The 24,277-nt window shown below is 42.0% G+C and overlaps 1 protein-coding gene across 4 annotated transcripts in view; it reads left to right on the top strand.

Annotated features, from left to right (window-relative positions):
• The window catches only part of LOC145358683 (RNA-binding protein 33-like), a 182,712-nt gene that overhangs the window by 3,988 nt on the left and 154,447 nt on the right, over nt 1-24,277 (top strand). For all 4 annotated transcript variants that reach the window (XM_080212925.1, XM_080212917.1, XM_080212933.1 and 1 more), the window contains exon 2: nt 813-891. In XM_080212925.1, the coding sequence (XP_080069051.1) occupies nt 813-891 (79 nt within the window). The remainder of the gene's footprint in view (nt 1-812; nt 892-24,277) is intronic.

Here is a 24,277-nt window from a genome sequence, read left to right as displayed (position 1 = left end):
TGCTTTTCTCAACAGTGAATACTGATGAGAAATATTCATTTAGGATCTCACCCATCTCTTGTGTTTGGACTTGCTTCAGCTGAGAAACTGACAGCCACACATGATTGGTAACTGCAATTGTCTTCAGGTTTATCTCATTCATAGTGTTTAGGTTTTGCGGTAATTCTAAATGACTCATGAGTAGTTGACTTAATTTCCCTCCGTTCTTTTTCAAATTTATTGTTTGGGTGAGGGGGATATGTGTAGAGGTCAAATGATTGTGGTTATTTACTTTTTTTCTGTCGCACTCGTGAAGTCCAAAGTTGACCCTGGTTGTGCCAATTATTACAGTTATAGAACAACACTCGATCGTGGTCTTCAATGCAGAGATAGAATTTGGTCCAATATGTAAAAATCTGAGAAGCTGGTCCCAATTCATTTACATTAATCATGAATTGGTTTGGTTTGCTCTCACATACCATTCCATTTTGAATTTTAGATATTCCATTGTGAGCATTATGCATACTAATTGTTGATGTGTGCAGCAAAAATGAGGCCTGTAGTTCATGTTGCTCAGCTGATATTTTTGTACAATGGTCCATTTGCAATTATTTAATGTGCATAAGGTCTTTTTCTCGGTAATAGACTTTATTGTAACCAGTTAAATCTGCTAGCAATATTTCAACGTTATCTTCCCATCTTGACTACATAAGGTAACCTAAAGGTAAGATTGCTAAGTTTAGAACTTGTCAGTACAGCATATGCACTAAACTGGTAGTATTTTTGGGGTTTGACATGTTGGTAAACTACTGCTTTGTGTTTTACTTCTATAGAAGATGAATTTGACCAGCTTGATAAACCTGGTGCTGAGAGATCGCGGAGAAGACGAACAACCAATGAAGAGTGGGACAGGTAGCTCTAGAATTTTACTTTTGTACATCATTTTCAGAATTCTGAATTACTCTCCTATTAAGCAAATAGTTAACATGCTTCTGCAGATGAAAGACTCTTTAAGAAATAGATCACGGAGAAATTTCCCTTTTGATTACTAAAATATTGTATTTTCAAAGAAATGGCAGAGTATTTCCATTAAATTGGCTGATTTAGGGCTTTAAATCCTGCAGTGAATTCCATCTGCTTTTCTGATCTTCATACAGATGGTTTCACTAGGTTGTTGGCAACTTAGCATAGTTTTCTGTCCAGGTCTGGAATTGTCTTATGGAATACTGAACTTTGCAGTTTTTGACAAAAGTGCAGAGGAATTCTTTCGAACCATTGCTAGCTTGAGCTAGCAAAAAACACAAGTATTGTGATTATGTAGTTGTGTTCCTGTGTGAATTAATTAACTCTCAGATAGCACTTTGAGTCAACCCTCAGATACCACGTCAAGCTCTAAAGTTCCTGATGGACTATTGCCATGCATCATCATCAATCTTTGCAACAACTCCTGAATGCTATGAAGAGACTTTCAAGTAAAACATTAAAGACTCCTTGTTTATGTCTAACAACTTTGTTCCACTGTTCCCATTACTTATCAGGCTGCTGCTTAATGCAAGATCATCTAGCTTCAGCTTTTTAAAAAAAACTCCTGCTGGACAATCAAATAAATCATTGACCATGTCCCTGACCTAAAGTGAACCTATTGATAGTTGTACAGATCTGGAGCCTTGATTAGCAATATCTTCTATGTGGTTGATTGTTTTGGTCTGATCACATATAGAGAATATAGAGTCTGTCAGCCTAAGATAATTGATAACCACTGTCTTGACAAAGTAGATTCTTCGCATTCTTTATGCTTACTTGGGGAGACAATGAAGGATAAAATATCGAAAGATGACTACCCCAGTCCAGCTGTACATCTAGTGGCATATTACAGAGTAGTGTAAGAGGCTCTTTCAGATGACTGCCCATCTTTTGGAGGTAGGAAGACTATGCTTGGTTGTAATCAAGGGGAATATGGAACTGATTGCCACTGCCCTTCAAGGATGAGTGGTCTGGTTTGTGCTGTATGTTTCCACAATTCCATTCTATGAAAGCAACTCATAAATGAGGCAGGAAGTCAGTAAAGCTAATTAGTCTACTGCTAAAGATAACAATTATTGTCTAATTTTGAAACTTAACATTGAAGTTTCGTAACCCCTCTGAGCGAGTTTCAAACAAAATATGCAGAAATGGCAGAGAGTTGATTGACTTTTAGAGGTGGTGATACTGACATTTATTCTTTTAGCTCTAACTCTCAAATTAAATTTGTATTGTGATCATAGTATGTTGATTTAATGTTGGGCCTCAACAGCGATGTCAAGATGTTGATGAACAGTATAATGCCACAATTTCATATTGCGTTTAATAATGGGCACTTGTTTTCATCAGTTAATGGTGTTCTTGTATCTTAGAGAGCAAAATCTAGGGGGAAATGGTAGTGGTAATGTCACTGAACTAGTAATCCAGAGCTTCAGGCTAATATGCTGGATACACGGGTTCCTTTCCCATCAAGGTAGCTGGTCTGCATAATGGTGACCATGAAAATATCTAGACTGGTAAAAACTCACTGGGTTCACTGATGCCCTTTAGGGAAGGAAATCTGCCATCCTGACCTGATCTGGCCTCCACATGATTTCCAACTCTCAAAAATGCGGCAGACTCTTAACTGGGCTTCTGAAATGGCGAGGCAAGTCAATCAGTTCAAGGGCAATTAAGAATGGACAACAAATGCTAGCCTTGTCAATGATGCCTGTGATTTGTGAAAGAATTAAGAAAAAAATATTATTGTAGGTTGAGTATCCTTTATCTGTAAACCTGAAAACCAAATGCATCTAAAAACCACAATGTTTTTGAATCTCATTGACCTTTGGCACAGGAAGTCTACTTTGCATGATTTTTAGTGAACATGTCAAAAATAAAATTCCAGGCGTGCTATTTATTATTCCATGATGCGTCTTATTTTTCTAGCCATTTTAAGAACATAAGAAATAAGAGCAGGAGTAGGCCATCTAGCCCCTCGAGCCTGCCCCGCCATTCAATAAGATCATGGCTGATCTGTCGTGGCTCAGTTCCACATTCCCGCCTTCTCCCCATAACCCTTAATCCCCTTGCCTATCAAAAACCTATCAACCCGCGTCTTAAAAATGTTGAGCGAGGCAGCCTCCACCACTTCAATGGGCAGAGAATTCCAGAGATTCACCACCCTTTGAGTGAAGAAGTTCCTCCTCAACTCCGTTCTAAACCACCCCCCCTTTATCTTGAGGCTGTGCCCTCTAGTCCTACTGTCCTTTCTGAGCGGGAAGAGCCTCTCCACCTCTATCCTATCCATCCCATTCGTCATCTTGTATGTCTCAATGAGATCTCCCCTCATTCTTCTAAACTCTTAACGAGTACAAGCCTAGTTTATTCAGCCTCTCCTCATAGTTCAAACCCCTCAACTCCGGAATCAGCCTAGTAAACCTCCTCTGAAGGCGTTTCACAAGATACCTCACAAGAGGTTATTGCAGAAGGTCAGGGGGCATGGAGTTGGGGGTAGGGTGTTAGCGTGGATAGAGGACTGGTTGTCAAATAGGAGGCAGAGAATGGGGGTCAATGGGTGCTATTCGGATTGGCGGTTGGTGACTAGTGGAGTGCCCCAGGGGTCGGTGCTGGGGCCTTAGCTATTTACCATTTATATAGATGATCTGGAGGAGGGAACCGAGTGTAGGGTGTCAAAATTTGCTGATGACACCAAAATTGGTGGAAAGGCAAATTGTGCGGAGGGTGGTGAGAGTCTACAGAAGGATCTAGATAGGCTGGGCGAATGGGCCAGGAAATGGCAAATGGAATTTAATGTTGGCAAGTGCGAGGTGGTCCACTTTGGTAGGAATAATGGTAGGAAGGATTATTACTTACGTGGAGAAAAACTGCAGCAGGCGACGGTGCAGAGGGACCTCGGGGTCCTTGTGCATGAGTCGCAAAAACCCAGCTTGCAGGTACAGCAGGTGGTCAGGAAGGCGAATGGGATGCTGGCCTTCATCGCGAGGGGGATTGAATATAAAAGTAGGGAGGTCTTGCTGCAACTGTATAGGGCATTGGTGAGGCTGCACCTGGAGTACTGTGTGTGGTTTTGGGCGCCGTACTTACGCAAGGATATTTTGGCCTTGGAGGGAGTGCAGAGGATGTTTACTAGGCTGATGCCGGAGTTGAGGGGGTTGAGCTATGAGGAGAGGCTGAATAAATTAGGCTTGTACTCGTTAGAGTTTAGAAGATTGAGGGGAGATCTCATTGAGACGTATAAGATGATGAATGGGATGGATAGGATAGAGGTGGAGAGACTCTTCCCACTCAGAAAGGATAGTAGGACTAGGGGGCACAGCCTCAAGATAAAGGGGGGGCGGTTTAGAACGGAGTTGAGGAGGAACTTCTTCACTCAAAGGGTGGTGAATCTCTGGAATTCTCTGCCCGTTGAAGTGGTGGAGGCTACCTCGCTAAATATTTTTAAGACGTGGGTTGATGGGTTTTTGATAAGAGAGGGGATTAAGGGTTATGGGGTGAGGGTGGGAAAGTGGAACTGAGCCACGACAGATCAGCCATGTTCTTATTGAATGGCAGGGCAGGCTCGAAGGGCTAGTTGGCCTACTCCTGCTCCTATTTCTTATGTTCTTATGTTCCAAGGCCAAAATATCCTTGCGTAAGTGCGGCGAACAAAACTGCACACAGTACTCCAGCTGTGGCCTCACCAGTGCCCTATACAGCTGCAGCAAGACCTCCCTACTTTTATATTCAATCCCCCTCGCTATGAAGGCCAGCATCCCATTTGCCTTCATGACCACCTGCTGTGCCTGCAGGCTGGGTTTTTTGCGACTCATGCACAAGGACCCCGAGGTCCCTCTGCACCATCGCATGTTGCAGTTTTTCGCCACGTAAGTAATAGTCCTTCCTACCAAAGTGGACAACCTCACATTTGCCAACATTAAATTCCATTTGCCATTTCCTGGCCCATTCGCCCAGCCTATCTAGATCCTTCTGCAGACTCTCCACACCCTCCGCACAATTTGCCGTTCCACCAATCTTGGTGTCATCAGCAAATTTCGACACCATACACTCGGTTCCCTCCTCCAGATCATCTATATAAATGGTAAATAGCTGAGGCCCCAGCACCAACCCCTGGGGCACTCCACTAGTCACCAACTGCCAATCTGAATAGCACCCATTGACCCCCACTCTCTGCCTCCTATTTGACAACCAATCCTCTATCCACGCTAACACCCTACCCCCAACTCCATTCCCCCTGACCTTCTGTAATAACCTCTTGTGAGGCACCTTGTCAAACGCCTTCTGAAAATCAAGAAAGACCACATCCACTGGCTCTCCTCTATGCACCACCCTAGACACATCCTCATAGAACTCCAATAGATTCGTCAGACACGACTTCCCCTTAACGAAACCGTGCTGCATCTGCTCTACCAAAGAATTCTCAAGATGCCTCGCTATTTTCACCTTGATGACGGATTCTAACATTTTACCTACAACAGACGTTAAACTAACCGGCTTATAATTCCCTGCCTTTTGCCTGCCACCCTTCTTAAACAACGGCGTAACATCAGCCGTTTTCCAGTCTTCCGGCACTTCCCCGGAATCCAGCGACGTTTGGAAAATAATCACCAAGGCATCCACTATCACCTCTGCCATTTCTTTCCGAACCCTTGGATGCATTCCATCCGGTCCTGGGGACTTGTCCACAATCAGTCCCTCCTTTATTTCCTTTAGTTAGTTCGGGCTATTGTAACGTAAGTTTAAACATAGTATCTGAAAAACAAAGTTCTCCAAAATGCAATTGGCCCTGAGGGTTTTAGATAAAGAATAGTCTACCTATATATGAAAGTGAACAATTTATAAGCTATACTTATGCTTCTTTAGTGTAACTGGGGTGAAGTATCAGCCAGATTAATTTCAGCTCTCCATTTACACCATGACAGAAGATATGGATGAATGCAAAATGAATCCCAGTGTGAAGTGCATGCATGTGTAAATGATTTGAGATGTTATAATATGTCATGCTTTTGAGCTGAAGTAATTATTAGATTACCAGTTTAATATCCTTAGTGTACAGGTCCAGGTTTGTTGAGGTCAGCTTAAATGCATTTCTTGATGTTCGACACGAGTTATATCTCTGTAATCTTCTCATGAGCAGCAGCTAGTCTTATAATATCACCTGGTGATAAAATGCTTCTGTGTGAAAGCAGTTAAAGATTTATGTTCATTTTTATTGTGGTTATGACAAAAATGAAATATAAAACTAACAGGATAGCATTTTCAAGTATTAAACTGAAATTTATACTAAAACTGCATGTGAAAGCTTTTTGTTTTTAAAAAAAGACAGGCACTGTGACAAAATAAATGTCAAAAATTGTCTTATGGGTTTTTTCTGTACTAAAATATCTTGCAGGAATGGTTCCAAAATATATATTGCCTTGATAAACAACAAAATCCATATATGATACTGGCTGTAAGAAAGTACGTAGCTGATGATGCAGCAATTATATTGGTTACCTCATTAAACAAGTTGAAAAACAGTTTCTGTCTTCACGGAGGAGGACGTGAATAATTTGCCGGGTGTTAGCGATGGAAAGGTGGTAGGAATGGAGGGTCTTAATGACATTACTGTTACTAGAGAGGTGGTGCTCGACAGACTGGAGGGGCTGATTGTGGACAAGTCCCCAGGACCGGATGGAATGCATCCGAGGGTTCTGAAAGAAATGGCGGAGGTGATAGTGGATGCCTTGGTGGTTATTTTCCAGACGTCGCTGGATTCCGGGGAAGTGCCGGAAGATTGGAAAACGGCTAATGTTACGCCGTTGTTTAAGAAGGGTGCCAGGCAAAAGGCGGGGAATTATAGGCCGGTTAGTTTAACGTCTGTGGTAGGTAAAATGTTAGAATCCGTCATTAAGGAGGAAATTGCGAGGCATCTTGAAGGGAATTGCTTGATAGGGCGGACGCAACACGGTTTCATTAAAGGGAAGTCGTGTCTGACAAATTTACTGGAGTTCTATGAGGATGTGTCTAGGGCAGTGGATAGAGGAGAGCCGGTGGATGTGGTCTTTCTTGATTTTCAGAAGGCGTTTGACAAGGTACCTCACAAGAGGTTATTGCAGAAGGTCAGGGGACATGGAGTTGGGGGTGGGGTGTTAGCGTGGATAGAGGATTGGTTGTCAAATAGGAGGCAGAGAGTGGGGGTCAGTGGGTGCTATTCGGATTGGCGGTTGGTGACTAGTGGGGTGCCCCAGGGGTCGGTGCTGGGGCCTCAGCTATTTACCATTTATATAGATGATCTGGAGGAGGGAACCGAGTGCAGGGTGTCGAAATTTGCTGATGACACCAAGATTGGGGGAAAGGCAAATTGTGCGGAGGGTGTGGAGAGTCTGCAGAAGGATCTAGATAGGCTGGGCGAATGGGCCAGGAAATGGCAAATGGAATTTAATGTTGGCAAGTGTGAGGTGGTCCACTTTGGTAGGAAGAATGGTAGGAAGGACTATTACTTACGTGGCGAAAAACTGCAGCAGGCGACGGTGCAGAGGGACCTCGGGGTCCTTGTGCATGAGTCGCAAAAACCCAGCTTGCAGGTGCAGCAGGTGGTCAGGAAGGCAAATGGGATGCTGGCCTTCATAGCGAGGGGGATTGAATATAAAAGTAGGGAGGTCTTGCTGCAGCTGTATAGGGCATTGGTGAGGCCGCAGCTGGAGTACTGTGTGCAGTTTTGGGCGCCACACCTGCGCAAGGATATTTTGGCCCTGGAGGGAGTGCAGAGGAGGTTTACTAGGCTGATACCGGAGTTGAGGGGGTTGAGCTATGAGGAGAGGCTGAATAAACTAGGCTTGTACTCGTTAGAGTTTAGAAGAATGAGGGGAGATCTCATTGAGACGTATAAGATGATGAATGGGATGGATAGGATAGAGGTGGAGAGACTCTTCCCGCTCAAAAAAGACAGTAGGACTAGGGGGCACAGCCTCAAGATAAAGGGGAGGCGGTTTAGAACGGAGTTGAGGAGGAACTTCTTCACTCAAAGGGTGGTGAATCTCTGGAATTCTCTGCCCGTTGAAGTGGTGGAGGCTGCCTCGCTAAATATTTTTAAGAAGCGGGTTGATGGGTTCTTGATAAGAGAGGGGATTAAGGGTTATGGGGAGAGGGCGGGAAAGTGGAACTGAGCTACAACAGATCAGCCATGATCTTATTGAATGGCGGGGCAGGCTCGAAGGGCTGGATGGCCTACTCCTGCTCCTATTTCTTATGTTCTTATGTTCTTATGTTCTAAAATGGCATCAAGCTAGTCCTTCTACAGATTTTGTATTTAATCAGGCTGTAATGATCATTATTGCATCTATTTACGCAATATTTGGACAGATCTGCACGTGTTCTGTCTTTTCCCTGGATAATGCAACCAGCACAATCGTAAAAAAACCATGATGCTCTTCGCGTTTTCAATTTTCTATAATAATTCTGCCTTGAGTTAGAAAAAAGAAACTTGCATTTCTTTGCAGTTGTCCCATAACGTTTTACAACCAATAAAGTCATTTTAGAAGTTGTACGTTCAATGTAGGAATCATGGCAGCAGTTCCTTAAGGTGGCTGTCCACCACCTTCTCTGGCAATTGGATGTAGGCAGTAAATGTGGTCATGCCCATGTCTCAGGACAATGTAAGGATGGGAGAGTTGTCCTGTCAAGAGAGGCAAAATAGTCTAGGTATTCCTTGGAGTTTAGAAGAGCAGGGGGCGACCTTATTCAAACATATAAGATCCTAAGAGGGCTTGACAAGGCAGATGTTTTCAGAAGTAGGCAGGTTTCGAATGAGGGGACACTATCCAGGTTAGAAACTCCAAGGTGTTTTATGGAGTCAGTCTAAATCGTAAGTTTTGCACTTTGAAGTTTGGATGAGCAAGCATAAGATGTTCCATTCCAGGTATGATTCAAATGACCCATTTTTATCAAACAAAGTTTAAGTATGAATACAATGAACATGTAAAACAATTAGCAATAACTTTTACCAATTACAAATAAGAAAAAGACTCATGATCTTGCATACTATTCCAACACAAGCACCTCTACAAACATACACTCGTTTCAGGCTTAATGCAGAAGGTAAGTATGCTCATCTGATATTGGATCTTGTAGCTTTGCAAAACCTGCTGTGACTTAGTCCTTTTGATGGAGAATTGAAGCTCTGGCTTCCCTGTCCTGAAGCTCCCAACACACCAAGGTAGAAAAAGAGCCACTGCTGGCTTGTAGGTTTTAGCCAACAGACCACTTCAAGAGACAGAGACATGCCTTGCCTCTAGTTGCTAGCTAATCACAAAGAGCTAAATTTCCAATACAAGGAAGAGACCCAGAACCACACTGCTTGCAGCTTAGTGTCCAACAGCTTCTAATTAGCAGAGGAATCCTTGGATTCCTCTGTGAAGGCATCAGCTGACTGTGACTTGTCAATCAAGTCAATTCAAAGGATTGTAAAACCCCAAGACATTACATTAGGCCCAAATTAAAAATAATCTACAAGGCCCATTATATGCCTTCAACAGACATCACAGCAACAGTACAGAAAAGGCACGCTTAAAAAATCTGCAGAGAAACAGGCTTAACACACATTCCCTAAAGGCACAGTAGCATCACAACAGCTACAAGATAAAGGGCTGGTCAATTAAAACTGAGGTGTGTAGAAATTTCTTCCCACAGGGCAGTGAATCTCTGGAATTCACTGCCCCAAAGGTTGGTGAAGGCTGGATCATTAGAAGTATTTAAAGTGGAGGTGGAAAAATAATAAACTGCAGAATAGAGAGAGGGCTGTGGAGGAAATGGCACAGAAACGTTGAGGCTGGAATAGATCAGCCATGAACACATTGAATGGTGGGGCAGGCTAGAAGGGCCTGGTGACCTACTCCTATTTCTTGTGCAGTCTGTATAATTGAGTTTCCCAGAGAACAGTGAATATATTCAGGTCTGAGTTAGATTTATGTGACGGAATTGAGCATTATAGGGGCAGATAAAAAAAAATGAAGTTGAGGCCAAGATCAATCAGTCATGATCTTGTCGAATGGCATAGTAGGCTGGAAGGGCTGAATGGCCTACTGCTGAATTCTGTTGTATTCTTATGACTTTGTATTGCTTGCAGGTGACATTTTGTTTTCTCAAGTGTAAAATCATAATACTTGTTCAGCAGGTCTCTCAACGTGAAATAATCTGGAATTTGTACTGAATGTTCAAATAGATTTGTGCTGCATCTAAATTTATGCAACTTGGCCTGAACTGATACAATGGGCTGATTTATTTTTTTTCTAGTGACTTTTTGGACTTTAGGATTAAATTAAGAATTCAAAGCTATTACTGCATGAAGGCTTTAATAGTTTACTGTGCATTTGCAGCATTATAGTGCTCTATTGTTTACAAAATTCATTAAAGATGAGAATATTCCTCTCTTCTTCCAACCATTCACTCAGTGAATGAGGGGGAAGAAAATACCATTCAACCTCTCAAGTCTCAGCTCAACGCTGTTCTGACCACGGCCTCAGCTTCGTTGCTCTGTAAACTTTGACTACGTTGTAGATCAAAAATCTGTCAATTTCAGCCTTGAATATATCTTGACTGTTGCCTACAGAAGAGAATTCCAAAGTTTAATCCCCTCAGATAAAAATCTTTTAAATGGTAAATCATTATTCTGTAACTGCAGCCCCAAGTTTTAGATTGCCCTCATGATGAGAAACAACCTCACTGCATTTGGTCTGGAAAGTGCTCCACACAAGATTATACATTTAAATAAAATCACCTTTCATTCTTCTAAATATCATTGGTTATGGAGCCTGAATGTGTTGTGTACAACTGGAACAGGTTTTTGTGTGATCTATGAATTCCCAGTGCAATAAAGGCCAGCATTCCATTTGCCTGCCCAATTAGTTGTTGTACCTGTATGTTAACTTTGTGATTTATGTGCAAGGCACCCTGATCCCTTTGTCCCAAGGCGTTCTGAGTCTCTACATTTCAATAATGTTCTGCTTTTCGATTCTTCCTACCAATGTGAAAATCTCTCATTTCCCCACGTTGAGAAATTACTTGGCGCATTCACTTAACCTAACTACATCCCTTTGTAAACTGTTCCTCTTCATGGCTAGCTTTTCTACCTGTCTTGGTATCAACAAAGAATTTGGCTACAATATATTATGTCCCTTCAGCAATCATTAATAATAGTTTGTAAATATTTGAGGCCCCAGCAGTGATCCTGGTAGCACATAAGACCATAAGAAATAGGAGCAGGAGTAGGCCATCTAGCACTTCGAGCCTGCCCCGCCATTCAATAAGATCATGGCTGATCTGTCGTGGCTCAGTTCCACGTTCCCGCCCTCTCCCCATAACCCTTAATCCCCTCGCTTATCAAAAACCCATCAACCCGTGCCTTAAAAATATTTAGCGAGGTAGCCTCCACCACTTCAACGGGCAGAGAATTCCAGAGATTCACCACCCTTTGAGTGAAGAAGTTCTTCCTCAACTCCGTTCTAAACAGCCCCCCCTTATCTTGAGGCTGTGCCCCCTAGTCCTACTGTCCTTTCTGAGCGGGAAGAGTCTCTCCACCTCTATCCTATCCATCCCATTCATCATCTTATATGTCTCAATGAGATCTCCCCTCATTCTTCTAAACTCTAACGACTACAAGCCTAGTTTATTCAGCCTCTCCTCATAGCTCAACCCCTTCAACTCTGGCATCATCCTAGTAAACCTCCTCTGCACTCCCTCCAAGGCCAAAATATCCTTGCGCAAGTGCGGCGACCAAAACTGCACACAGTACTCCAGCTGCGGCCTCACCAATGCCCTATACAGCTGCAGCAAGATCTCCCTACTTTTATATTCAATCCCCCTTGCTATGAAGGCTAGCATCCCATTAGCCTTCCTGACCACCTGCTGCACCTGCAGGCTGGGTTTTTGCGACTCATGCACAAGGACCCCGAGGTCCCTCTGCACCGTCGCCTGCTGCAGTTTTTCTCCACGTAAGTAATAATCCTTCCTACCATTATTTCGACCAAAGTGGACCACCTCGCACTTGCCAACATTAAATTCCATTTGCCATTTCCTGGCCCATTCGCCCAGCCTATCTAGATCCTTCTGTAGACTCTCCACACCCTCCGCGCAATTTGCCGTTCCACCAATCTTGGTGTCATCAGCAAATTTCGACACCACACACTCGGTTCCCTCCTCCAGATCACCTATATAAATGGTAAATAGCTGAGGCCCCAGCACCGACCCCTGGGGCACTCCACTAGTCACCATCTGCCAATCCGAATAGCGCCCATTGACCCCCACTCTCTGCCTCCTATTTGACAACCAATCTTCTATCCACGCTAACACCCTACCCCCAACTCCGTGCCCCCTGACCTTCTGCAATAACCTCTTGTGAGGTACCTTGTCGAATGCCTTCTGAAAATCAAGAAAGACCACATCCACCGGCTCTTCTCTATCCACCGCCCTAGACACATCCTTATAGAACTCCAGTAAATTTGTCAGACACGACTTCCCCTTAACGAAACCGTGCTGCGTCTGCTCTGTCAAGCAATTCCCCTCAAGATGCCTCGCTATTTCCTCCTTAATGACGGATTCTAACATTTTACCTACAACAGATGTTAAACTAACCGGCCTATAATTCCCAGCACATCACATCACATCACTAGTTAGTTTGCCAACCTGAAAATACCCCATTTATCCTGACTGTTTCCTACTAGTTATCCAGTTCTCTGCACATTTATCATCCTCAACACCATGAATTCCAATCCTGTTTTGTCATATCTGATTGAGTGCTTTTTGAAAATCCAGTACATTACATCTGGACTTAATGATGTAATAATTCATTACATAATGTACCCTGATGTACATCCACCCTGATTGTGACATTCACAAAGTGCTCTAACAATATTTCTTTTATATAAAACCGTGTTGACTCTACTTGATTTTATGAGTTTTGATGTCCTGCTGCTATGTTCTTCATGATGCATTCCAGCATTTTTGCAATGACAGACATTAACTAATTAGTTTGAATTCTAATGTTACATTTCCAGTTTTCCAATTTGCCAGGACCACTTCAGAAGCTATTGAATTTTGGAAGTTTACATCAATGCATTCACTTGTTTGAGACCACAGGTTGCAGGCTTTCAGGTCCAGGGGACTTAAAAACATAGAAACTGGATGCAGTAGTAGATTATTCAATTATTCAATCCTTCAAGCTTGCACCACCATTCAGTATGATCGTGCACTTTTAGTATTGCACTCCCGCTTTTGCTCCATATCCCTTGATTCCCTTAGCCACAAGGGGCCATGTCCAACTACCTCTTGTACATAGCTCACGAACTGGCCCAAACAGCTTTCTGTGATAGAGAATTCCACTGGTTCACAACTCTGAATGAAGAAGTTCTTCCTCATCTCAGTCCTGAATGACTTACCCCTTATTATTAGACTGTGACCCCTAGTTCTGCACTTCCCCAACATCGGGTACATTCTTCCCGCATCTAGCCTGTCTAGTCCAATCAGGATTTTATATGTTTCTGAGATCCCCCCTCATTCTTCTAAATTCCAGTGAATACAAGCCCAGTCAGTCCAGTCTCTCTTCATATGTCTGTCCTGCCATTCCAGGAGTCTTTTTAGTGAACCTTTACTGGACTGACTCAGTAGCAAGAATGTTCTTCCTCAGACAAGGATTCCAAAACTGCACATAATACTCAAGGTATAGCCTCACCAAGGCCCTGTATATCTGCAGCAAGACATCCTTACTCCTATAATCAAATCCTGTCACTATGAAGATCAGCATGCCATTCGCTTTCCTTGCCACCTGCTGTACCTACATGCCAGCCTTCAGTGACACTTCCACCATGACATCCAGGTCATGTTGCACTTCACCTTTTCCTAAAATGCTACCATTCAGATAATCTTCCTTCCTGTTTTTGCCATCAAAGTGGATAATCTCACATTTATCTACATTATAGTATATTTGCCCACTCAGTCACCCTGCAGCCTCTTAGCATCCTCCTCACAGCACATGCTGCTACCCAGCTTAGTGTCATCTGCAAATTTGGAGATATTGCACTTAATTCCTTCATCCAAATCATTAATGTACTTTATGAATGGCTGGGGTCCCAGCACTGAATGTTGCAGAATCCCACTAATCTCAGCCTGCCAGTCTGTAAACGACCTGTTTATTTCCGCTCTCTGCTTATCTGCCAACCAGTTCTCTATCCATGTCAATATATTACCCCAATATCATGAGCTTTAATTTTGCTCACTAATCTCTTGTGTGGGACCTTGTCAAAAGCCTTTCAGTAGTTCAGATGCACAACATCCACTGGTTCACCCTTGTCCACTCTTCTGGCCACATCCTCGAAACATTCCAGAGGATTTGCCAAGCACGATTTCCCTTTAGTAAATCCAAAATACTGACTTGGACCAATCTGTCACTGCTTTTCAAATGCTCAGATATTACATAATTAATAATTTACTCCAGCATTTTCCCCACTACTAGGCTAACTGGTCCATAATTCCCCTTTTTCTCTCCCTCCTTTGTTTTGAAAAGTGAGGTTACTTGATGACCTTTAGTCTCATTATTTTCTTTAGTGATAGTGATTGTTCAAAGTTTCTCCTTCCCTTTTGCTCCTTGATTTTCTACTATTCTTGGGATGCTTTTAGTATCCTCTACCATGAAGATTTAAAACATGATTGTTCAAAGTCTGCCAATTCCTTGCTTCCCAATTTAATGCTCTAAGCAGTCAATGTTTACTTATATGTTTGTAGATGCTTTTGATGTCCATTTTTATATTTCTTGCTAATGTAGACTTTTATATTTTAATTTCTCCCTTTTTTGTCATCCTTTGCTGGTTTCTAGCCCAATCCCCTTTGTAGCATTGCACATCATTTCTTTCAATTTGATGCTACCCTTAACTTTGTAAAAGGTCTGACAACGCCAGGTTTTAGTCCAACCGATTTATTTGATAATAGACTCACAAGCTTTCGGGGTTAGCCCCTTCGTCAGGTGAATGGAGAGTTCTGGTCTGAGGCCTCTCCATTCACCTGACGAAGGGGCTAACCCTGAAAGCTTGTGAGTCTATTATCAAATAAATCGGTTGGACTAAAACCTGGTGTTGTCAGACTTTTTACTGTGTTTACGCCAGTCCAACGCCGGCATACCCACATCATGACCCTTAACTTCCACAGGTGGTTCTTCCTTGTTGTAGAGTTTCCCCTTTATAATCAAATAAATCTTGGTGAGTGTCCTGAAATATCTCCTTTACCTTCCTGCTGCTGCTCACATTGTGATACCGTTTAAGCTATTTTCCCAATCCACTTGAGCCAATAGTGTCTTCATATCTTTATAATTGACTTCACGTTTGCAAAACTCATTTCACACCCACCATTTCTCACCCTGAAACTGAATATGAAATTATTCATGCTTTGAAGTCCTGTCCCTGTACGCAAGTTGGGACTCTCTCACAGATCACATCAGTGTGGTTGTAACAGAAAATTTGGTCTTAAAAAAGTTTAATTCATAGAATCAGCAGTGCAGAAGGAGGCCATTTGGCCCATCGAGTCTGCATCACAACAATCCTATGCAGGTCCCACTCCAAACAGTTGCAGTTCTAATATCCCTGACATTAAGTGGCAAATTATCATGGCTAAGCAACCCAATCTGCACATCTTTGGACTGTGGGAGGAAACTGGAGCACCTGGAGGAAACCCACGCAGACGCGGGGAGAACGTGCAAACTCCACATGGGGACTCAAGCCGGTAATTGAACCCAGACCCTTGGTGCTGTAAGGCAGCAGTGCTAACCATTGTGTCACCATGCTGCCCATTCTTTGGAGATAGGGGATTTTTGACTTTTTAAATGTAATGAGAGTGAGAATCACATGGAACTAAGTGGGAATATGTTACTTAAAGTAAAAAGGCTGCAAAAAACTGGCTTCAAAATCTAGCTTGATCTTATCTGCAAGTAGACAATATAATCTTAGCAAGTTTGGAAAGTGTGCCTAAAACTAAATTGGTGGAATTGGTAGGTAAATTAGTTCCAGGGGCTAAGAAGACGGAGCTAACTAAAAGCAAAGCAACACATCTAAATATATGAGGGGTTAGCCAGACCACTATTTCGAGAAGTGAGGAAATGGAATTCGCTGAGCTTCAAATACAGAGACATGGTAATTAAGAAGTTAGAGATGCAGGAAGGAGAAAGGGAGAGACCTTTCCAGTGGGAATGAGGGGAAATAGGAAATTTAAAAGGGAAATGGAGCAAACCACAATGAAAGAAAGAGGGAGAAAAAGACTTCCAACATTGTACATGTGCAGCAGTGGATGAGGGTGGTTCTTAGTGGGAAGTCGTTTAGATCTCTGCCCAAATTCGATGAACAGGTACGAAGACATTTTTCTGTGTTTTTGAGAAAATACGCAGCTCAAATGACCATTCTTTTGTAGACTAAACTTGCAGGTTGGGCTAACACAGTCTGTTGGCAGAGGAAAGGTCTGGGGACTGAGACAGTGAAGAAAGTATTTTGGGTGCATTATAAGTTGGCACTGCAGAGAGGGGAAGAGTCCCTGCTCTTGTCCATTCAAACTGCAAGATTCTCAGACCTGTCGGGCAAGTGCAAGGACACAGATTACTTCAGCGCTTCTTCCTGGATTTCCATACCTGCATCACTTATCATCACACTCTTTCTGTTTCTCACCATGGATTAACCTGAAGTATGGTAAGGGGAGCAACTGCCTCCTGGGACAAGGTAACTTTCTTCCTCCATGACGCATTGCAATGTTGAAAAAATCTCATCTGGCTTTTCAACTCTGAGCTGAAATTCCTTGAGTCAAAGGCACTTGGTGCAGATGTGGTTGCTGTGAATCACACTGGTGTTCACCAGCTGCAACACATCACTTGCCCTGCCATTTCCATTGTAGTTAAATGAGGGTTTCAAGTTTTGAAATATCACTCAAATGATTTTTTGAAGTTATATCAAATAATTTAGTGGAGGCAAAGTGTAAATTTAATACAAATACTGTAATAAATTTAATGAAAGCAAGGTATAAATTTATTGAAGTCCCACTTTAAATTACTGCCTAAGTTCAGTAAAAAAAAATTACTGACCTGCTCACTAGACTTCAGGTCTCCAATCTTTCAGTTTCTCCTGGCTCGTCCTCGGACTGTTCCATTCCTCAAGTTAGCACCTGTTGACCAGTTATCCCATTCTAATTAGTTACCTAATTAATTGTGCAGATACCACTAACAGCTTATTCGTCAGTGACAGTGAAAGAAGCTACATGTTAAGGTTAAATTCGTTAAATCTTTATGAAAGATGATTTTATAAAGAGACTAACACATAAAAACAGTTGATTAGTGAAGCTGTTGTCCACTATTCCCCATGTGGTTAATGGCTAAGTGTGTAAAACTACATAGCAACATGATCTTCTACTGTCCCACTTTGTTTACATTAGAGTTGCTATCTGATTGCAAATTTTTGCTGCTTTAAGATGTATGTGTATACTGGATTTTTATATTTTCTAAAAACACATTGGTTGATGAGTCATCCATTGAAGTCAGAATGTCTTTAGAATGTTTTCATAGTTCTCATTGCAATACTTCCTGCTGGTTATGGCTGCAGCTGGAGTACTGTGCAGTTTTGGGCGCCGTACTTATGCAAGGATATTTTGGCCTTGGAGGGAGTGCAGAGGAGGTTTACTAGGATGATGCCGGAGTTGAGGGGGTTGAGCTATGAGGAGAGGCTGAATAAATTAGGCTTGTAGTCGTTAGAGTTTAGAAGAATGAGGGGAGATCTCATTGAGACGTATAAGATGATGAATGGGATGGATAGGATAGAGGTGGAGAGACTCTTCCCACTCAGAAAGGATAGTAGGACTAGGGGGCACAGCCTCAAGATAAGGGGGGGTGCGGTTTAGAACGGAGTTGAGGAGGAACTTCTTCACTCAAAGGGTGGTGAATCTCTGGAATTCTCTGCCCGTTGAAGTGGTGGAGGCTACCTCGCTAAATATTTTTAAGAAGCGGGTTGATGGGTTTTTGATAAGAGAGGGGATTAAGGGTTATGGGGAGAGGGCGGGAATGTGGAACTGAGCCACGACAGATCAGCCATGATCTTATTGAATGGCGGGGCAGGCTCGAGGGGCTAGATGGCCTACTCCTGCTCCTATTTCTTATGTTATCTTCATTTTTATGATCAACTGGAATCAAAAGTAACACTGAACTGCACCTAGTTGGTGTGGTTCTATGTCAGACCAATCAAGAAGACCTGGACAGATTTAAAGCCCTTCTTCAAAATCAGTTAGAAAACACAGGCTTACCTGAATTAGTTAAAGTCATCTGAGCCGGTAGATCAAACTCTATAAATGGAATTGGAAGACATCCATTTAACTAGTGCAGAATTACCCAGAAGTTTTCAAGCCGCCATGAGCTCCCAAGAACATTGGAAAAGCCCAAACATTGTCATTGTCACATCCCATTTTTGCCGTGACAAAGGCGCGAGTACAAAAATCAAATGTAAACAAGTATTTTCTAGCCATACTAGGAATTGGGAAGAGGCACACATTGACAGTACATTCGTCAGTAACATGACTCACCCCTAGCCCCTGAACATTAATCACTGGAAGTAATACCTGCTTAAGGAGTGGGTAATTTGTTAACAATTTGAAAAGTTCTCTGATTTTAAAAAAACAAAGTCTTACCATACATCATTTTTAATGGGAGATGTCAGGATACAAGATCAGAAACCCTAAAGTAGGTTATGAAGCCCGACTATATCCCAATAGCTTTTATATTTTTGCACTACAATGAGGATAACGTGTTTCACTCTCGGTGACACGCTAGAAAGCTCTTATCAAAAAACTTTATTTAACAATGCAGTTTAACTATAACAAATGAATTAGCTTAACATTTGAATAATATTTACACATGATAAAATACAATACTTAACTGCTAATCTATCTATTCCAATTCAAGCAATATTCCTATGACAGACTTAAAACACTTCTTTAAAATCAGTTAGAAAGCACAGGCTTACCTGCTTGTATTTAGATTGCCAGTTATAGAGACAGAGGTTTATAGTATGGAAACAGGCCCTTTGGCCCAACTTATCCATGCCACCCTTTTCTTTAAACCACTAAGCTAGTCCCAGTTGCTCACATTTGGCCCACACCCTTCTATACCCATCTTATCCATGTAACTGTCTAAACGCTTTTTAAAAGACAAAATTTTACCTTCATCTACTACTACCTCTGGCACCATGTTCCAGACACTCACCACCCTCGATGTGGAAAAAATTGCCCCTTTGGACCCTTTTGTATCTCTTCCCCTCTCACCCTAAACTTATGCCCTCTAGTTTTAGACTCCCCTGTCTTTTGGAAAAGATATTGACTATCTAGTTGATCTATGCCTCCCATTATTTTATAGACCTCTGAGTTCTAGAGTTCTTGGAACACTTCTGGAGAGGGAGCAGGGCCCCGTCTTACTCCTTTCAAAACCGGGCAGAAACTGTTTTAAAATAAAACACCACTGTCTGATTTCCCTGCAAGCTTGGCTACTCCCATCAAGTACATGACCATCTCTGTCAATCAATGTAATCAAAACCTATTCTGAAACTTCAGGGGAAAACTAAATGAACAAAAATGCATTAACTCAGATTAAAACAAACACATCCGTAGCTAAAATCAGTCATTAACCTGTATTCGCAGCATGTGAGCTACCTGGTGCCAGACAAATCGGCACCATGTTAAACAGAGCTGGAATTAAACATGACCCTCAAGAAACATAATATGAATATATTTCTTAAAGACACAGTATCATCAGAGGAATAATGCTGGAAAGCTGGTTCTCATACAAGACGCACTCACCTCTCTCTCCCTTGCACGCACTTGGTCTCAGTTTCTTGCTCTCTCTTACATGCACATGTGCGCATACTGACATCCCCCCTTCCCCCATCTCAAATATGTGCTCACCACTTCTTTCTTGGGCACATGCTCACCCCCTCTCTCATGCTGCATGCTCACCCCTCTCTCATAAGTACCATCGCTACAGTGTAAGCCTCCCCACTCTGTTTCACATCTCTACAGTTTCTCACCACTTCTCATTGCCTCTTTTTATTGCCAGCTCCATTCTTGGATCAATTCTTGCTGTTGGCTCTGGGTTTCTCTGCCCAGCAGCAGTGCGATGGAATAAATCAAAAGGCCAATTGGAGAGATGCCTCTTGTGTCAATAGATTCCAATAGCATTCTGTTCTTCGAGGCCTTGCTCTTATTGGCCTATTTCATTGCAGTAATTATGTTTGAAATTGGTCATTTACTCCTTTCAAAGTGGCGGTTGCAGTCATGTGGCAGCTGCCCTTTCCACGGATCCCTTGGGACACCTTCTGTGGACCCCAGTTTGGGAACCTCTGATGGCTTCTCTGCCATTTAACATCTCAAAGCACTTTACAGCCAATGAACTATTTCTTAACTGTACTTACTCTAATGTAAGCAACACAGTAGCCAATTTGCTCCCCACAAAAAGATTGTTAACACGTTACTGTTTTTGTAATGTTGATAGAGAGATAAGTATTGGCCAAGGCACTAGTGATAGCTCTCCTATTCTTCTTTGATGTAGCGGCACACTGCCACAGTGGTTAGCACTGCTGTCTCAGAGCACTAGGGACCTGGGTTCAATTCCAGCCTTGAGTGACTGTGAAGTTTGCACCTTCTCCGTGCCTATATTGGTTCCCTCTGGGTGCTGTGGTTTTCTCTCTGTGCGAAGATGTGTGGGCAGGGAGGTTACGGGCATAGGATGGGATTATTGTTTGTGCAAGTTTGATGGGCCGAATGGCCTCCTACTCTATAAGGATTCTATGCTTTGGTGCCAATTGCACACCTGAGCAGGCAGATGGCCCTTGCTGTAACAGCTCATCTGAAAGATAGCACTTCTGAGATTGCAGTACTCTTTCAGTACTCACTGGAGTGCCAGACCTGATTTTGTATTCAGGTCCTGGAGTGGGACTTACACCCATGTCCTTTTGTTTTACGAGGTGAAAGTGCTCTCAGTTGAGCCATCGCTGGTATTCAAAAGAGAATATTTAAGAGGCAGTTATTAACTAATCTGAAATTCAAAAAAAAAGGAAATGCAGGAAATACCCAGTGAGTAAGTCAGTATCTGTAAAGGGGCAAGGCTGTTCATGATATTTTGCGTGTTTTCCTTTTTTAATTTGTTCACAGGATGTGGGCATCGCTGGCTGTGCCAGCATTTATTGACCATCCCCGAGGGCAGTTAAGAGCTATCTATTTTGCTGTGGGCCTGGAGTCACAACCAGCCATGACCACACTGAATGGTGGTGTAAGCTTGAAGGGCTATAAAGCGTACTCGTGCATCTATTTTTTGTGTAGGCCAGACCAGGTAAGAATGTCAGATTACCTTCCCTAAAAGACATTTGTGAACCAGATGGGTTTTTAAGACAATTACCAATGGTTTTATGGTCATCATTAGACTTTTAATTCCAGATTTTTATTGAATTCAGATTTCACCATCTGCCACGGTGAGATTTGAACCCAGTTCCCCAGAGTGTTACCCTGTGTCTTGGATTACTAGTCCATTACTATTACAATACTATTATGCCACTGCTTCCTCATGTGATAGAATTGCTAAAAATGGCTCTTACCCCTGGGCAAGGAAGGGAAAAATAAACAAGTGTTGCCATTTCTAGTCACCACTGAAGAACTGCTGCTCGAGAGTGTGTTAATCAGATAGCTCTCTCTCAGATACTGGAAGCTATTGATGCTCATGGAATTATATCCCAGCAAAATCACGCGGTTTTTTGTGTAGCTTCAGTGTAAGCTTCCGTGATGTATTTGAAGCTTTGATGTAAGCTTCCATGAAAGTAACTCTATTTATAAAATCAGTGGCATGCTTTTGTTTTGTTTAAACTCTGTTGGTGTTTCCTGTATTTACTTTTGAACGCTTCATTTAAACATACAAGATGTTTTGAATCTGAATATTTTTATAATTGGTTTCCAAGTTTTAACACTTCAAAGTTTTTTCAGTAAGACTAGCTTTTATTAGTGATCCTGTTTTTACATCAGTATCAGTTGGATCTTTGCAAACTGACAAGTAAAAAGGTACCATCTCAATTGAGCAATGATTGCTGTTGTCTTGAAATGCAGTAATTACGTTTTCTGGTCAGATATACTAACTCAAGGCTAGTGAGGAACGAGAGTATCTTTCATCCCAGTTTTGCTTTCTTTACCTGACTGCTTCACACAATGGTTACTTGAGCGCATTTACAAGAGGATCAATTATGTTGAAAAGATTAGATGATGCCACCAGCTAGCTTTATAAAGACGTAATCCAGTTGGATATGGTTTAAAGTCACACTGCTGAATTTAGAAGGTATTAATCTCATTAAAGGGATCTGATGTCATCCAATGATGTCAGCCTCAGGTGAATGCACCATAAATTGCCCATCAGCTTTGGTGTTGCAGTAAGGTGCTTATCCAGTGTTGAAATCGGTGAATCTCATATGTTGGTGGGGAATTGGGCCTGTGGTCTGAATGGATTAGACTGGGGGTGTTAAAGTGAAACCCTGAAGTGTTGGTAGTTGAAAGCAGAACTATAAATCCCAGACACTTATATAACTGATCTTCTGCACTGCAGTTAAGGTATACAGAGTAAGATATAGCAAACTGAAATGTTGTCAGGAAATAAATAATTCCAAAATTCAGCAAAAATGTTCTGAACCTTTTGGTTTTTCCTTTTGAGGTTAATGCAGGAAATACTTCTAATGGCTGATGCTTTTGTAAATTATCCCAGGCATTGGGTTGCAAGGTTATTAGTCTTCACAACATTTAAATCCAGGAAATCAAATTAGTCGTTGGAAGAGTTGGTGTCCTAAACCCTGGCCAGAGTGAACTTGAGGGATTTCCAGTTTGCTTGGTATAGTTATATCTAAAGTTATTGGTGCATGAGGTTAGTCCTGAAGTGGTTGTGCATTTGTAAAGATGGTTTCATTCTTGTGGTGTTTCCTATTAATGCCAGTCGCAGCTATCAGTGCTAGCAATTGACCATTTGCATGCTGTCCAGATCAAAGGTTATTAGTCTTCACAACATTTAAATCCAGGAAATCAAATTAGTCATTGGAAGAGTTGGTGTCCTAAACCCTGGCCAGAGTGAACTTGAGGGATTTCCAGTTTGCTTGGTATAGTTATATCTAAAGTTATTGGTGCATGAGATTAGTCCTGAAGTGGTTGTGCATTTGTAAAGATGGTTTCATTCTTGTGGTGTTTCCTATTAATGCCAGTCGCAGCTATCAGTGCTAGCAATTGACCATTTGCATGCTGTCCAGATCAAAAGATTAATAAATGAGTAATTACTTGCAGTTTTGTTATAAAATCTGTAATTGCTTAACATTAATAATAAGATGGAATTTTTATGTGCTCCTGTAATCACTGCATTTGACATTTGGTTTCTCAATATGCCAAATCATATTTCACCCAGTGTCATCTGTGAAATGCAAATAGTTCAGAGAACGTGCAACTGCAGCCTGCTTAATCAGCCTATGTTTAAAACTGCAGGGGCGGATTGGGTTACAGGCGTATTAATCATCTTCAAATCAACTTTACTAAAAATATAATTTGGTTTCTGGTGGTATAATAGATATACACAATTCCCCAGTGTGGTTTTTTTTTTGCTAAATTTTGTTATTTGTTCATGGGATTTGAATGTCGCTGGCAAAAGCTGCATTTATCATCCATCCCTAATTCCCCTTGAGAAAGGTGGTGGTGAGCTATTTTGAACTGCTGCAGCTCATGCAGTTAAGATACTTCAATGGGAAGTTTTGGGAGGGTGTTCCAGATTTTTGACCCAGCAAAAGTGAAGAAAATGGAAGGAAAAGTCTACCAAAGTTCTTGCTGCTAATTGCAATCAGTCATTTCACCTATTGTAAATCATGGTGAGGACTGGACTATGCCATACTGTGATATCCTCACAGTTGAATAACTTGGTGATGGTCAGACTACCAGTAGGTATGAGGGTGCCTTGCACTTGAGGGACTGTATGCTGACATGAATTGATGCTTCCAGAAGAGGGTAACGTTATGGAAGGATGAGTTACTGGGGTCCAACATAGGGTTAAATGTTGGGTGTCAGTCTTGGTTCAGTGGAAGCCCTCTTCTGAATCAGATTCATGAATCAGGTTCTGAATCAGGTTCATGCTCAACACTGGAGAATATAATCTAAACCGACACTCCAGCTTATGGATGAGATCTTGCATTAAGACATGTTCACCCTGACTGGTGGACAAGATAGATCCCAT

The sequence above is a fragment of the Carcharhinus amblyrhynchos genome, chromosome 2 (assembly GCF_965287045.1).
Source record: "Carcharhinus amblyrhynchos chromosome 2, sCarAmb.v2.hapA, whole genome shotgun sequence".
In the NCBI taxonomy this organism is placed as follows: Eukaryota; Metazoa; Chordata; class Chondrichthyes; order Carcharhiniformes; family Carcharhinidae; genus Carcharhinus; species Carcharhinus amblyrhynchos.
Note: the sequence above shows the minus strand (reverse complement) of the source record. Positions and strands in the feature narration are given on the sequence as shown.